Here is a 17069-nt window from a genome sequence, read left to right as displayed (position 1 = left end):
TAGATATTTCTTCACTTTGTATTAAATAATTGCCAGGCAAAAGATTGTTTTGATGAATTGTCATAAGGAGTTGACTGAAATTGTAACTCACTACTGCTTTTCAGTGCTGTGTTAGCTAGTGAGTACAGATAAAAGACTCCAGCCAGTGTTCTTTCTGAAGACTTAAAAAATTCTCACCACCACCAAGAAAACGCCCTGTTTGTCTTTGCAATGCTTGTCCAGTTGATTTAGAGACACTTATTTTTACTACTTGGAGTAGCCATCGTTCCAGTCACTCGCTGGAAGATTTAAAGTAGCTTTAAGAATTGCCTTGAGAAACTCGCTTCTCTTCTTTCCATTAGCACTCCTTTAAGATCTGAAGTTCGTGTAAGATTATGTACATGATGCAATAAATCTGTTTGGCTGCCCACTTCAGTTGCTTGGTATTCCCATCCTTACATTTCAAGAGTCTGATATTACTTCCCTTAGCGCTATCACACTTCCCACAGAGGACGAAAACCTGCTTAGTTCATGAAACCGTCCGTTTCTAATTCTTCTTTAGCTGCCTCCAGTAAAATGTCAGGAGTGAAAATGTTAATGATTGGTCCTTTTAAATAATAGAAGGAAACTGTTGTGGCATCCCATTTTGAAAGTAATTTTTCGGTTCTTCCTGTTCTTGTTGTCTGCACCTACCTCTAATCTTTCTTGGCTGCATTCAATAACAACGTTTAGTTCGATGTCAGCCTGATAGTGCAATCCCTGTTTCACACTATCCTTACTCCTACACTCAGCTCCCAGAAAGTCACCCTGAAGGTGCTTATAAGTTTGAGTATTCTCTCAGAAGTATTTCTCTTTGGACCAAATAGCTGTTTGAAGAGAGGGTTTGGTGTCACTCATAGTTTCTGTGCTGCTGATTCTTTGTGGTACCAATGGAAGGAGCTGAGATCCTGCTGAAACAGAAAGAGGACCTGGAAGTCTGTACAGGGGTGTATGACTGTGTGGTATTTGTTGCCAGGTACCTAAACATGAGCAGTCAAGCTGAGGACTTACCAGTCATAGATTCATTTAGTTACAGCTGAATGGACATGAAATAGCTTCTTTCTGTTGGGGAAAAATACCCAAAGTACTGGAAAACAAGATGCTGGAAGCCCTATTTAAAATTAAGCCAAAAGAAAAAGCTGAGCCTTGGTATTATTTCATAGATACTTTGTTAAACTAGAAATTTCCAAAGGAGCCTGAAGTTACCTGATTTTTTGCAAGGCTATATATTTTCCAAATCTAACAAGTGTAGCAATCCTCCCAAACATATTCAACTTCAGTGTCCCAAACTCCAACCCTGGGTCATAGATCACCCCAGATGTCATCTTATTACATTTAAAATTGGAGTAAATAACCTTCTGAGGTTACAGATAAATAAATCACGGTAACTAAGAACATTACAAGGAAATGGTGGTGAACATCAGTATTTTATTAATATTTTAAAAAAGAAGATGTACTGAAGGGATTTCTTGTCACTCTTTTCAACACTCCACTTTGCATTCAAATCTGGTAATTAAGCTCATGTATTTCAAGCCATGCTAGAAACTTGCTGCAGAAGATGGTGGTTTAGTCTAGATGTTAGATGGCTGTACTATAGCCTGAAGTAATAACTTGAACTATTGTACTTTTCAGATTCTGATTGGCAAGTCAGTTTGGGTATTTGTGTCAAACATAATGGCATTTTGTGCTTATACAGGATTACTGAACTTGACTGAAATTGGCACTTGGGCTTTGGGAATAGAATAATATTGGAGTCTGCTAATAGTGCATAATCACCACATTCCTAGTTGTAAATGTTCTGTGTCTGAAAGACTTTTTCCTAACATTTGTTTAAAATTATTTTGCGTCAATGTGACTTTGTTTAAGTACAGCTTATTTTGCTCATCAGTTTTTTTGCCAGAATTCATCATTCTGGTAAAGTCTTTATTGTCCTGCTATTTTTAAAAATGTTATGATGTACAATTTTTAGGTTGTGAATGTGGATACGCCCATTACAGATGATTTGGAGCTCCAGAAGTACTCAAAGGTATGACTTACATGATGGTTTCCTCCATGGTATATGTTGGCAGAGTAATCCCAGGAGGGCATGACACAATTCTGCATTTATGTGTTTCAGAAATTTAGTGCCTTTGACTCCAAAAAAAGGCTACCAATATTCTGCTTGTCTTCTGGACTGGTCCAATACCTTTTCATAGCATGGGCAAACAAACCTTTTAATACACACACACACACCTCTAAACAAAACAAAAAAACCCTCAAAACCCAAACCATGCATATATGCCTCAAATTTGGGGCTACTTAACTGCATTGAAATTCAGTTGTTGAAAGTGCTGAACAGTGTCATCGTCCTGCAGAGGAGTTTCCCATAGTGATCCATTTAATCAAAATGGTCAGAGCTGAAACTAATTTCAGACTTTCGAGGCTTTTGAGAGATTTTCAAGATATGTGTGTTAATATTGTGCAAAAGAAGTTTGTGAAGGTGATGCATTTATATACTTGTGGGGATGTCTCAGTGAAGAAATGCCATAAACTCATGATCAGACATGGGTGTGAGGGAATGTTGAGAATGGATGTTTGAGAATTGAATGCTGGGAATGGATTGCTCCTTTCACTTGAATATCTAGAATTAATTTGGAACCAGAAGGACAGTCAGTGTTTCAATTTAAGTAATAAAAAGCCAGAAAATGGCCAAACTGAAGGAGCAGATACTGTTGATCATCTCTTCTCCCCAAAGTTGCCATGATTTCTGCTGTCTTGTCTGGATAGCGTATCAGTTCTGTTCTAGTCTTCCTAGTATTAGCAGACCTAAGACACTAATGGTTGGAGGCTCCCTAGAGAAAAAATCCAAATTAAGGAGGCCCACTGGGAAAAGGCTAACACCAAATCAGTGATTTCACCTTGCAGAAACAGGGATGCCAGTATTATTAGCTATTTGCAGAGGGTGCTTTATGGATATTTTTCCTACCTCAAAGTAGTGTAGCTCCTAAAGGAGTAAGACAGCTGATCTTGTGATGAGTTTTTATGGTGATTATGGAATGTCTTTCAGTTTTGTTGAAAACTCACCTTTTGGATAGGATAGACTTTAGGTGTTACTCTTCTCTGCATTTTTTCCAAGATGGTAACCTTATTTAAGAATACAGTTCAAATTGCTCCTTCCCCCAAAGGGCAGATTGGATGTTTTTATTTGTGTAAACAGTTTGTATAGAGAAATTATGGACACACGTGCTGTAACGTAGATGCTGTCAGTATAAAGGCAATCATCTTACTGTATGCTTAGTTTAATTTGGTGAGCTACTGAATCCTAAATATACTTATATTGTGGTAGATAAAAGATATATACGTTCTCAGCCATACTTGTCTTTTGACAGCTGTTACCCATCCACACTTTGAGATTAGGAGTTGAGCTTGATACGTTTGATGGACATCATTATATATCATCAATTGCTTCAGATGGTCCAGCTGCAACACTTGGTCTTCTGCAACTGGAGGATGAACTTCTGGAGGTAAAAAAATAAAACCCCCCAAAAAATAGAACTGACATATTTCCTGTTTGCTTAGCCTTCTTAAAAATGCTTGTGTTAAATTCCGGTTTGACTGCTGTGTGTGCAATAGCAGTATTCAAGAGTTGGTTGTGGAAGCAGTTGAGAGTAGTGCTTTGGAAGTCACATTCATTTTCTTCACTGTTTCATTCCTCCTTTACAGACAAAATGTCAAATTCTCGTGACCTCTTAGTAACTTCATGGTTTTTTTTTTCTGAAATGATTTAACAAGAGTATCAAGAGTTATAGGGGCATAGATAATATTTGTGTTGAATATATCTGTAGTCCTTTAACTCAGTCTTTTCAGCAATTTGGCGTTAGCTTTTGTGGTGGATAATCTTTCTTCATATTTGTCAGTCCTAAAAAATTTACAACAGTCTCAGGACTAGTGGTTCCTGTTACACATTATACCTTGCTTGTTGAGTGTTGAAAAACATTTATGTGTATGAGATAGTACATCAGTTTGTTTAAATATGTATAAAGAGGTATTGGGACAGCTTTGAAGTTATCGGAAACAGACCAGACCTATTTGCTTAGGAATAATATTTATTTGATAGTATTAAAATAATACCTATTTTGTGTATGTGTGTGTATGTATACCTATCTGTATCTCAGCCTGCAAGTGAAAAGACATTAATTTCCTACTGAATGCCTCCTCTTTGTGGAATATTTTGGATTTGAACCTTTTTTAGTGGATGCAAAGAACATTTAATTGACATCAGTGGGAACAGAATTAGGCCTTCTGAAAGATTAATTTGTTAGGTGTACAGCTTTCTTGCTTTTACTTGTTCACCCTGTAACATCAAAAATTCATACTGGTATCACTAAAACCTAAAACATTTTCTTCAGTTATTGCTTAATGGAGGAAATCTTGATTCCTAAAGGAAGGGATTAATGGAATGCTGGAAGTGTTGTTTAAATTCCTTGGCCACTAAACAAAAAATAGTATACAAAAAGCAATAATGCAGTGCTGTAGAGTAACTTAGGAAACTTTAATTGTATATATTTAACAGTTTTACTTATTACTGTGTACTTACAATTAAGGTCACAGATATGGCCAGACCTAGTGAGCATAAATTTTTTTTCTACTCTGTAGCTGGAAAAAAACCCCAACAAAATAAAAATGTGCTCTGGGGCTAAAGCTATATATGCCAGGTTTAGCCCAGAGTATGTTTTTGCAGCCAAGTTATAAATCCCCTTAAGTAGGGGTTTGCAATGGAAAAAGTGACAGCCCCATTCTGCAAACAAGCAGCTCTACCTGGGCCTGATACAGTTGGGATTAAAATGTGATCAGCAAGGAATTTTTTTTAATATATATTGAGGTTGAACATTGATTATTTTTAATGACGTGTTTGAATTACGATAGAAAGCATGGTATTTTCTTCCCCCCCCGCCCCCCAACTTTAGCTAATTTCATTGTGTTCTTTTTTAGGAGTAAATTGCTTCCTTGTGTCCTTCTAGTTTTGTTACACAATTTCACTCGCTCCTATTTGATGGCACAACTAACTTGAGTGGTGTGGGGAATGAATGGGGTGTAGGGCACCTTGCGTGTTTAGAGGCCAATTTCTGGCAGCTGCAAAAGAAGCAATGGGAGTCCCCAGGTCCGCCTGGGCGTGCGCGGTAGCTCTTTTCCATCAATCACAGTATGCTGAGAAGTGCCGGTAACTTTCCACCACACCGCCACTCTCAATGCATTAAAAAATCCTTACGCATAGATACTTCTGCTTAAATAATTAACTAATGGATTAGCCTGATAGCTCAGCAGTTGCTGTAATTCTTACAGAAAAAACCCATAGCAGTTCACCTTACCATGTTGGAGGCCAGTTACGCCATTCTGACTTTTTCTCCTTGGCTGGGTTATAGCGTGAGAGGAACTCTGTGTTTCCCACAGTATAAGCTATATTTACACTGTAAAAAGCACAAGGGAAACAGTTGGGAAGAAAAAGAGATGATCAGGAAGAAAATGGTGGCCAAAGTGAGGTTGCTGTGTAGTCTTGCACAAGATTGAGTCCTTCTAAAGAACAAGGAGATCTGGGAAGTATACAGTGAGGTTCAGCCTCAAGTACTGGGGTGTGTACATGTACACATGCTGTGTTTTCTAGGATCAAATGTGGGTTCATCTACATTAGCATTGCAGTTTGGGTATGGAGTGAAGTATTGAAGAGAATCTTCAATTATCCCCTCTTACTGTGCTTTGGTTCATGTTGTGGAGTGGTCTTGGATGATGTGTACTGGATTCCTAAACCAGTGGTTGCACTCCAGGCACTTTGGACATTTGGTCATGAGAGCAGACCTGAGGTAGCCTGAAAGAAATCCCTGAAACATGGGAGGTGTTGGGATTGAGTCCATAGCACTGATGGGTTAAACCCCTGCTCTTTGGGGCTGTGCTGCTGTTCAGCAGAGAGGATCTGTGGCACCTATGGACGTTCTGCTTTCCTCCTATTTAAGGATACCACTATGGTGCCCTCATGATACTGCAGGTTATAAAATATGTGAAAGAGGATGAATCACTGGAGTTTTATTTTCCTGAGGAAGTATAACTGCAGTATCCCATTTTTAAAGAAGCATTTTCTTCTCTCCTCCTTCCTTCCTTCTCTCCTCCTTCCTTCCTTCTCTCCTCCTTCCTTCCTTCTCTCCTCCTTCCTTCCTTCTCTCCTCCTTCCTTCCTTCTCTCCTCCTTCCTTCCTTCTCTCCTCCTTCCTTCCTTCTCTCCTCCTTCCTTCCTTCTCTCCTCCTTCCTTCCTTCTCTCCTCCTATCTATCTTCCTTTTGTTTTCTTTTTTTAAGTCTGTGGTTTAAAACATCCATTAACAATGCCTTAGGCTCTTCTGTTGTCACTCAGGATCTAAAGCTTATGGGATGGTAAGCTTTGACCCTTGTCAGTGTTCTCTGATTAATTGCTTACTGTAATTGTATTTTTTACCATATAAACATTTTGACGTGTTTTCTGTAGGGTCTATTTTAGTTTCAACCATTTTGTTACATTTTAAACGACTGACAAAGATGTGCTGGTTCTAACTTCAAGTTTTTGATTAGAGCTCAAAATCTGTGTATTTTCAAAATATTTTGGAAAATTAAATTATCTTTTTAAATTCAAACACATGCTAAAAAAACACCCCAACAAAGAAACAGGTGAGAATGAAATAACATTGCTAGGAAGGATTTAGGCTAGGAAAAGGAGTGAGCAGAAAACAAGTTAGAGGAAGCTGAAGAGAGCAGAGACATGGTGTAGCAGTCAGCAGTCACAAGATCTTGCAGATGAAGTTTAAGTCTTACAGTAATGTATGTATACTTCAGAAGCATATGTTAATAAAACTATGCAAGGTTTGCCAGAACCCCTAGGTAAAGTTAGACTTTCACATTCAGCTGGGGCAAGACATGTACACAAAAAAAGTAATAAAAGAATCTGGTTGATATCCTTTTAATTATCTTAGCGTGGATGTGTGTTTCCCCCTTTTGTGTAGGTAAATGGAGTTCAGCTATATGGAAAATCACGCCGTGAGGCAATCACTTTTCTAAAAGAAGTGCCACCCCCATTTACACTGGTTTGCTGTCGGCGACTTTTTGATGATGGCAGTGAGTCTCTTGTGGATGAACCCACCGTGAGAGTTTCCCCTCCAGAACAAAAGGTAGACTTCTCATGTCATTCAGTTGTGTAAAAGGACAATAACTTTTTGAAAAAGTGCATACATTTCTGAGAAAGTGATTTAGCTTTTTAAAGACAGTGTTTCTGTTTTGCTTTTGCTGTTCAATCCAGACCACTTTTCAGTGTTAAATAACATTTCCTAAAATATATAGTTATATGAGGCAGCTTTGTATTAAATTGTCATATAAAGCTGCCTTGGCTATTCACTTTGGGCTCATAAGGGACAGCTGGTGTTTCAGTGAAAGATAGTTCATGTTTGCAACACTGCTACAGTTTATACAGGTTGGTCATGAGAAACTTCATTGTACTATAAATACAAGGTAGGTAAATCACCGAGCTAGCATACTGACTGTGTACATCCCATTCATCATTCTTACACTTAATAGGTGAGTGAGAGCTCTGAATTATACTAAATCACATCCTTGCCACCATTAGCTGATTACTTCCATGTTCTGCGTAGGTTTTTATAGAACTAGAAAAAAGTGAAACTTAATGTTTCTTTCCATTGCAGAAGCTTTAAAGTCTCAAACTAAATCTCGACACTTGTAATGGTTGTTCCTATTTATAAAAAGTATTTACACCTTGACTTCTCATCTTTTCTGATATTTTCTGATCTAATTTCCTCTAAGGTGGGGAGCTAAACAAGAAGTATGGCTGTTTCATGGGAGAATAAGGTGTACAGTATTATACCTTCTCGTAAAAGGCCCTTTCTGTTGCAATACCACTTGTTCCACTGTGTTTTTTAATGTTGCATTTTACTGAACATTTTCCATGTGCTTCTTGGTTGCATGTACCTTCTGTGTTGCACATCTTTGCCATAAGGTGATACTGTGTGAACAGAGGTTGCCTTCTCCTTAGAGCAATCTCAGAATATTTCTGCTTTTTTTTGTCAAAAGTATCAAGAAAGAGTGTGTAGAAGAAAAATGTCTTCATTTTGCCTCATGGCAGTGCTCTGTGTAATAGGCATATTTGTCCAAAGAAATAAAGTTAAATCAGCGTGAAATAAATGGGTACAAGATTTTATTGTTTTTCTTGGGACATCATACATTGATACTTTGCAAAGATTGTATTGATGAAATAGCAGTAATGTTAAAATACGCATTTTAAGTTAGGCAACAAAAGATGCCTTTTTGGAAGATGTATTTATGAAGCTGTCCTTACTCAACAAAACTGGGTAACTATACCTCTTTCTTTTATACATTGGCACAAAAATTGTGAAAGAAGCTGCTTTTTCAAATTGGATATTATTTGTATAGTTAGAATATAAGAATTTTTTTGTTTGCATATTTAATGCCAGAAGTATCAGATGTGCCTGATCATCTGGTCTTTCTATTAGCTGTCTGTGGTGAAATCTTTTATGCTAAGATATTTATTTTTCCTTTATGCATCTAATGGGACAGCTGAAGTTCATCAACATGTAGCAGGTTAGTAATATTATAACAACTAATTTGATTAGTACATGGGTATTTGTATGCCAGGTTGGGCTCTGATGCTCAAGACGTGTAGGCATAGTCCCAGGGGAGTATCCAAGGCAGCAAGCTTGAGAAAGCTGGATGCATAATGTTTAATGAAGTTGTAATTCCACAAAAGGTCATATTTTAGGGCATGTATGAGCCATTACTAATCAAAATATTGAAGGAATAGTGTTTGTAAAGAACTGAAAGAATAGCATTTGAACTAGAGGTTTTATTTTCCAGGTGAAACCCGAGGAAGACATTAATCCTGAAGAGGAAGGGGAATTGGCATTATGGTCTCCTGATGTGAAGGTTATTGAACTGGAGAAGGACAAAAATGGTTTAGGATTCAGCATTTTAGACTATCAGGTATACTTTTCTGTATAACTAAATACTAAAAATCCCTTTGATCCTTTGTCTTGTATGGTGCCTTAAAGTGTTTTGTGATGTTGATTACTGTGTAACTGACTTAGCACTTAGGCTTAGAAACTGTGTAGGGAAAAGTAATTTATTTTGAGGCCAACTCTATGAATTATAGTGTAGTGCTTGTCCCAAACTAGTCTGATGATTGGACATGATAAAGTGCAAAATCTTAATCAAATTCCACCTCCTAACTGAGTTTTATGGCTAAGTATTGGGGGGAGGTTGGTTTTTGTTTTATTTTGTTTTAACTTGGAATGACTTTTCAACTATGAGAGTGGCAAGCAAACTTTCTTAGGTATTGCAGCATCATTTCCTACGTACTGAATTTAATGAGTTTTGCTTTTTCTCCCCTCGCTGCCCCAAATCACCTTTCATTTATAAATGGAGTATAGACCCGTGCTGGTCTGTGATCTGTGGTTCCTCTCAAGCCATGAAAATATTCACTCAGGCTTCAAATAAAGCCATGAAAAGTAGAGTTTGCAGAGGAAGCTGTACCAGGACAGTCCTTCACAGTCAAAAGGGAACATCAGGGCTGACAGATGACTCGGTGTTGCAAACTCAAGTTTCTGTAAACACAAATTTGCTTTAATACATTCATTTATTAGTATAAGAATAGAGATTAAAGCACCTAATTAATGATTTTTCACTTATGCTTCTCTGCTTAAACTATTAAACCAGTATGCCAGAGATACAGGTAGAATTTTTGGGGCGAGGGGCAGCAGGGAGGAAGTTGACTTTCAGGAGTCATTTGTAGTTTAAAACTTGATTTCTCCAAGAACCACCATTTTGGGGAAGATTGTATACTTAAATGTTAAACTCCTTAAAAATCAACAGACAAGTCTTTAATTGGGGGAAAATTCTAATAAAATTAATGATTCCTTCTTTCAAAATATTGGCTTCAATTAAATATATAGAAACTCTCAAAATCTTTACTCAGAATGAAATGTTCTTCATGTTTCTAGTCAACATGATATATTTTTAAACCTCTAGCCATCATATTTATAAGGAAATAAAATAGCTAGATTGCTTTTCATAATAATATACACATCACATCTGAATACTGCCTAAACATTGTAGTTTAATAAAATGTGTTTAACTGTTGTGCATAAATGTCTAGTGATATAAAATTCACTTTCTGATACAATAAGGCATGAATTGGGAATGAATTAGAATAAAAAATATTGGAAGTATTATGCAAAACCGTTAATTCTATATTTTACCAGTGTGATTTAAGATTACTGAAAATAGATCCTGTTAGTCATTTTCGCTGACACATGTTGTGTTGCAGTGCCAGCTTTACTGTAGAGTTGCTAGGAGTCTTTACAGAGCAGTAATACACAGATTTGCTTTTAAGTTCTCATATAATCAGAATTAATGAAGGCTTTAATAACAGGCTTTTTATTTACTTATTCGCAGATGCAAATACATGAGCAATGTTGTGGTACTTTCAGCTAAATTTAAATACATTCTAATCAATTCTAAATGAGTGGTAAACCACTTAATCTCAGATCTTTATAATTTCAAGATATTTATGTATAAAGTATGCTCTTTTGTTTGGGATTTGCCTCTCAGATCTTTTACACTTTTCATCATCTGCAGATTAATTTTTATATAGAGATATCTGTGACTGTGTGTATGTTTATGTAAATACATCCATCACATTCTTGAGTGCAGGGCAAAGAAAATAAATAATTGTCCGTGCTAGATTGGAGTCGGGGAAAAAAAGTATGTGGTTCCTGGGAGACTGTTTAGAATTCTTAAAGCAGATTTGCTGAGAAGCACAAAATTACAGTGAAGTGTTTAATTGTGGCTTAAAGGACCTGGAGACCTAACTCCGTTTTCTATATTTCTTTTTGCAATTTTACCCTTCTTTAAAAAATGAAAGTTGTTTTTTTAGGCACATACTCTGTTTTGCAATAAAAGGTTCAAGCCTTATAATGGCAAACGACATTACTTTCACTATATATCCACTGTTGATTTTGCTCTTTTTGAATAATCATATGAGGTGGGGGTTTTTTTAGATTTTTTTTTTTTTTTTTTTTTTTTTTAAATGAAGATGGGCTTTCACAATGGCTTGGCTTCATGGGTCGGTGCATCAGTGAGAGACCAACCTTTCTAGGCTTCCGTTAGTGTTAATGGAGATAAGGTGGAGAGGAAAAACTTTTTAAGAGGTGATTCTGAGCAGAAGGTCTATTTGTGGTGCTCATAATTACACACATAAGGATTGACTCTGTTACAGAAGTTTAAGGAAACTTTAGTGTTATTGTACCCAACTTGGAGGTGATGTGACTATTATTCTGGGTTTTTAAGATCAAATTATTTCTGTAGCTGTTGGTTGAAATGGCACTTCAGAAATATTGGTAGGACTTCAGAAAGATAAGCAGGAATACTGAAGTAACATTACAAGTTAAAAAACGGTGGTGCACTATTATTCCACCTTACTTTCCCCCCACATCAAGGTATGATAACATCTTTGAAACGCTACTGCAGTACCGGTGTACGCCAGCCCATTTCAGTTGCTTCTTGTGAGAGACTGGTGACTGTTATCTGCAGTATTTAAGAACCCCTGAAATCCAGCTCATACAGACGTGTTCATTTATGACAGTGAGCGATGCCAGATGCGCTGCAGAAGTGGAAGAATGCTAAGCAATTAAAGACCAGGCTGCTTTACGGTGCTGTGGAAATTTCTTCCTACTGCTTCCCATTTCTGTTTGGTATTTGTTTTAAAGCGCAAGGCTTTTTACCTTTCCATCTTAATTTTGATTACAGAATTAGAGGTGGTGCTGAATACTCTTGTGGTATATGATTTATACTATTTGTCATTTTGTTTTTTCAAAACTGACTACATACTTGAGGTAAAGGATATTGTACCTCAGTTGTCTAAAATGTTGCGATTCCCAAGTCACGCTCTGAAAAACAGTATTAATAAAAACTCTTTGTGAGGTATAATAGGAATCTGACTATGTAGAAAACTGAATGCTGAGATCGAGAAATTATTACTCTGGTATATTAATTTTTAATGGGCTATCTTTCTAATAATGTTTCATCTATCAAATAAATAATAAGCATATCCCAAGTGACTTGCAGGATATTCCCAGAAATGTACAAGCATAATTCTAATGCCTATATATTTTCATGAACTAATTACAAATTAATTATACCAATTATGCATAATCAATAGTATTTCTACTTTGTCCTGTGTTTTCTTTTGTCTGTCTTTAGGGATTTAAATGCTTAAAACAGAGCTGCCTTCTTTTTTTAATAAGGTCCTCTTGGAAGGCCTGTACACGTATTCCTAAAACTTTGGGATACCATTAGAGAAATAGAGTAGACTTACCTCTTTGCAATAATGGGACTGTATTTATATAGAATACTGTTCAGCTTCCCATGATCACTATGTATAAAAAAATCTTTTTTCCCCTTTGCTGAATGTCCTAATTTGTAATTATGTGGTAGGAAATCTAAAATCTTTGGGATTGCTGCTCTGCTAGCAAGGTCAATACTGGGCAAGAGGGCAGGTGAATGGGGTGGCTGATGCTTTGTGTATTCTTTGAAATGATCGGTTTCATGGACTTTTTTTCTCCTAGTGTGATGGCTTATTTAAATAAGAAATATTGAAGAGGTCTTAAAATGAAATCTTCTGTGTATTTTTTCTATTGTCACCACTGTTTTGGGATCTTGTCAAAGCTCTTAGGCTAGGCACTGCTTTTTCTTGATAATGCTCAGATGAAAAACCTGCAGGAGGAGAGGCAGCAGCAGCCATGCCAATAGGCTCTGTGTGTGGTGTGCTTTCTTCAGCTGATAACGCATCCTGCTCAGCAGAGACCTGAGGAGCAGCGTTGCATTGCTGGTGATTCTATCTTAAACAGGGACCCCTGCCCCCCTTTTGGCCATTAAAAAGGTGTGCTGTTTGGTCTTCTGGCCAACTTCTCTGTGAAGTAATATACTCTACCTCCCTTAATTTCCTTGTAATTTCACTTGGAAAAGTTGCTCTCTTTTTCACCTCCTAACTAACTTTTATGTAGTGTTGCTGGCACAGTTAGCGGCAAGTATGTTTTGATGGTGAATGAGGGACCTAGTACACTGTAGAGTGCTTTGGGATCATCTGTAATGCAAGGGGCTACGGTAAGCATATTTATTGTTCTTTGTCAATAGACGTGAAAGTATCCAGCTTAACAATAACTTTGTCTGGCCTGAAGCTAAACCTCCTAGCCAGCAAGTCAAGAGCTAAGCCATTGTTATTGAGACCAATCCTTTTTCTTAGAAAGAAATTAAAATGGAAGGGGGCATGATATGTCATCAGGTTAAAATAGAGGAGAAATGCTGTATAAAAATGACAGTGATCCCAGGGTGTTAGAGCAAGAGGAAAGAAAAGTCACACAAGATGAAGGCTTCTAGAGAAAAAGAAGAGATCACAATAATATAAAAGGTACTTTGATTGGCCCTGAAACAGTGTTTACCAAAGACCTGATGCATGCAGGCCAACAGATCCTGTCAGTAATGTTTTACAGAAATATTGGAAAAACCACAGGTAGCTGAATTGCAGATTTCTTGAGGCAGTATTGACCAGAAGGTAACTTGAATGGTCTGATGAGCTTTTATCAAATTAAACAAAAAGCTGAATGGACTTTATGTGAAGCTTAATTTACTGTGCTTTGAAGTCAGAGTATTTTAAAGCGACTATTTCAAAGTGCGTGAAACTGGAGAGGGCAAGGGTTGGGTTAGAGAGGGTTGATGGTTTACATAGCTCTTAGGATGCCTGTGAGATGCTGTTTCTCTCTGTGCTGGAAAGGTTAGTCCCCTGTCTCCAGCCGCTTTTGCACATTACCAGCTGCCCTACAGACCTGTGGGGCTGTAGGAGCTCATGGACTCACCTCCTCCAAGTGGTCCTTGCCAACATGGGTGTAAATATCTACCCATCCACAGAAGCAGTAACAGGCATTTGTTCTGAACTTCACATACTCAGACCTGAAACAGCGTGAAGGGTGCCCACCTTCATCAGCCTGTGTCAGCACTTAAGGGGTTCTTATGGTAGTCTAGCAATAGGAACTCCACGGCAGCCTTATGCCTGGGCTTATCTTGATTATCATTAGCAGTTTTTTCTTACTGTTGAACTGAAGTCTTTTTTTTGCTGCACATTCAGCAGGTTACGTTTCGTCCTTCTCCCAGGGAGCATGGGAAACAATTGGTTTTTATAACAAAATCACTGCATAGTCATTCACGGCAGGAAGTGAAGCAATTTAAGTGTCTCCAAATATCTTTCCTCTTTTTCTTTATGCCCCAAACAAACAGGCTCCAGATGTAGAGTTACAAAAAAGCAAACCAACTTCTTATTTGTAAATGTTGGTATTCAACTAGATGATATTTTTTTTCTTTCTTGGACTGTTCAACAGTGAGATGCGGGGCGGGAATGCTTTGACATGTTGCTGGCTAAGCGTTTGCCCTCTTGTGATAATTTGAGCTTTGTCTGTCTTGTGATAAGTTTGTTATGAACAAAGAAGCATATTCACGTCCTTGTTAAGCACATTTTCACCTGATCATGTGATGGAAACCTGTGGTTTACTGGCAAAAGCTCCACAGCTGTATTAAAAAGCAGTTTTACAATGGCTATCAGCTTGGTACTGGGAAAACTGATAAAGGCAGCTTTTCTCCCATCTCTACAACCCATCCACATTCATTAACATCAAAGTTCTGTAAGCCTCAGTACCAACTGTGTTGGTACTCATCTCACGGAGGATTTGCTTCTCTCCCCCTATGGGAAAGTTCTGCATCCTTTAAATCATATTAAGCTGCTTCATTTGGAAAATAATTCTTAATAGTGTGTCATGAATTGAATTCAATGTAGCTTTTTGAAAAATTCTCTTGGAGTTCAGCTTAAATACTACTTTTCAGGACCGAAGAGCTGGTGAATGCAATTGAGCACATTCCTGGTAAAGTTTCTAGGGTGTTCGTGATTAGTGGTTTCCAAAACCTCAGTGCAGCAGTACTAAAAGCATTGGGAGACCAGAAACCACTTTAATAAGAAATCAAAGAGACTGTGTATCTCAGCATGAGATACAGGCAGATACACAGGAATAGCTTGCTGAGGTAGAGAAGCTGGATGCAGGACGTCACGTTAGGGCTTGGGTATGCCCTGATGCTGGGCTTGGCAGGGGGGGCATCACTCTGGCTCTAAGTGAGAAGTTAGGAAGGAATCTCATGTACAGGGTGGAGTGGTGTGTCCTAGGGACAGCCCTCCTGTCTTATGCGAGCTGCAACAGCCAGTGCTCTGGACAATACCTGAGTTTGCAGAGAAACTGGAGCATTACTGAGAACATCTGTTTTTCTTTGGTTTGTCGCATATCCTTAAAATAAATGCTAAGCAGTATTATTATTAACCTTTAGAAATGTTTTCCCTATTCCCCCAAATTCTACAATCTGGTTGTTCTTTTTCATTTCCTGCTAGGAAGAATAGCTTTTAATAAAAACAAAAAACCCCAAACCAAAGAAATTCATTATTATTCCACAGATGTCTTCTGCCTGCAAGAGAAGGCGAGAATTTAAAGGGACAAAACTGTAGCTAGATTTTCTGTTAAACACTTGGCAAATCTCAGCAAGGGTAAGATAATGTAGATGAGACTAGAAGAAACTGTGCAAATGAGTGCTGCTTACCTAAAAGCTGCGCTTCAGAGAGCGCGTGGAGATGGTGGAGCAATGGGCGTGTAAAGGCTCAACCCAGACAGCTCCAAATCTGTTGTTCTGAACTGATGAGATTTGAGGTATATGTTGGTGCTGATGGATAAGCATGAAGAATTCTGAAAACTCAGGGAAGTTATGAGGTATTCTGTTTTCTTAATACCTCACCCTTCTGGAGGATGCTGCTCCCCAAATGCAAATAGTACTATTGCACTTGGAGTTTTTCTGTCTGTTCTCACTGCGTTTTGCAGTAGCCTTAAAATTCTGAGCAACCTTTTTTGCCTCATCTTCTGTCTTCTCCACCATCCATACTGTTGCAAGTCTTCTTCGGGCCAAGTCACTGTTTGCAGATCCTTGTTGCAAAAAACAGCCTGTCCTGTCTCCCCCTTTTTCTTTTGCAGCTTTTTCTGTGGCAAATTTTCTGTAATTCATGTGTTTGCTGTTTATGATGCAAGCTCTTCATGCAGAGAGCTCTGGTTTGTTTGAAAACACATACTGGGCTTCCACAGACTGTTAACATGTTGTGCTGAGGTCAGCATACCTAACTGGTGGAAGTGCTTGCTGGGCTGTCTTGGTGAATTTGAATTTGAAAGCTTATCAAACTCAGAATGTGCATTAAGACCATTGACTGTAGGTTATATAGGTGATACCATTTATACTTTTTCCCTTGGCTCGTTGGTATTTTTTTCTTTATTCCCACACATCTCTTATCCTTTCTTTATCTCATCACACAGTGGCTTTCCTCCATTTCCTTATGAGTTCAGGGGTTTTTTTTCTTATCTCTGTGGCTTTTCCCTGTAGTCAGCATTCAGTGTGTTTTTTCTGGAGCTGGATAGTCTGAAAGTATAAGATATTAAGAGAGTCTAATGAATGTAATCCCTGTGACTTTAGCTCTGTTGAGAGCAAATATGAAAGGCGGATGAAACCATAGGTTGATAGAGAAGTTTGATAAATTAAAAGATAGTGACATGCACCTGAGCCCACTGCACGGTGACACTTTCAAAACTACCATAGTCAGTGCCTATCTTTTGATCTTATTATTTGAGAATAGCAGTAGTGTGTAAGATCTTTTTCTTTTGATCATTCCCTGGAGGCACTTTCGTCCCCAACTATCTGCTGCATATCCCTCTTCCGCAGCAGATGAACGCTGCCTGCGTAGCGCTTGCCAGCTCTGCCAGACCTACGTGGGTTTGAGTAATTGCTGGCCACCATGTTCATTCTTGCTGTAGAAGACTGATAGGATTTCAGATCGCAGATGATGAAAGCCCGGTGTGGGAAACCCATTGTGCCACCTACTCTTATTTTGCCATTCTCT

General features: G+C 38.0%; 1 protein-coding gene across 3 annotated transcripts in view; it reads left to right on the top strand.

Annotated features, from left to right (window-relative positions):
* Positions 1–17069, top strand: part of PATJ (PATJ crumbs cell polarity complex component) — a 160522-nt gene that overhangs the window by 32889 nt on the left and 110564 nt on the right. For all 3 annotated transcript variants that reach the window (XM_074875879.1, XM_074875878.1, XM_074875880.1), the window contains exons 14-17: positions 1988–2044; positions 3387–3521; positions 7021–7185; positions 8900–9025. In XM_074875879.1, the coding sequence (XP_074731980.1) occupies positions 1988–2044; positions 3387–3521; positions 7021–7185; positions 8900–9025 (483 nt within the window). The remainder of the gene's footprint in view (positions 1–1987; positions 2045–3386; positions 3522–7020; positions 7186–8899; positions 9026–17069) is intronic.

Source organism: Strix uralensis, chromosome 8 (genome assembly GCF_047716275.1).
Source record: "Strix uralensis isolate ZFMK-TIS-50842 chromosome 8, bStrUra1, whole genome shotgun sequence".
In the NCBI taxonomy this organism is placed as follows: Eukaryota; Metazoa; Chordata; class Aves; order Strigiformes; family Strigidae; genus Strix; species Strix uralensis.
Note: the sequence above shows the minus strand (reverse complement) of the source record. Positions and strands in the feature narration are given on the sequence as shown.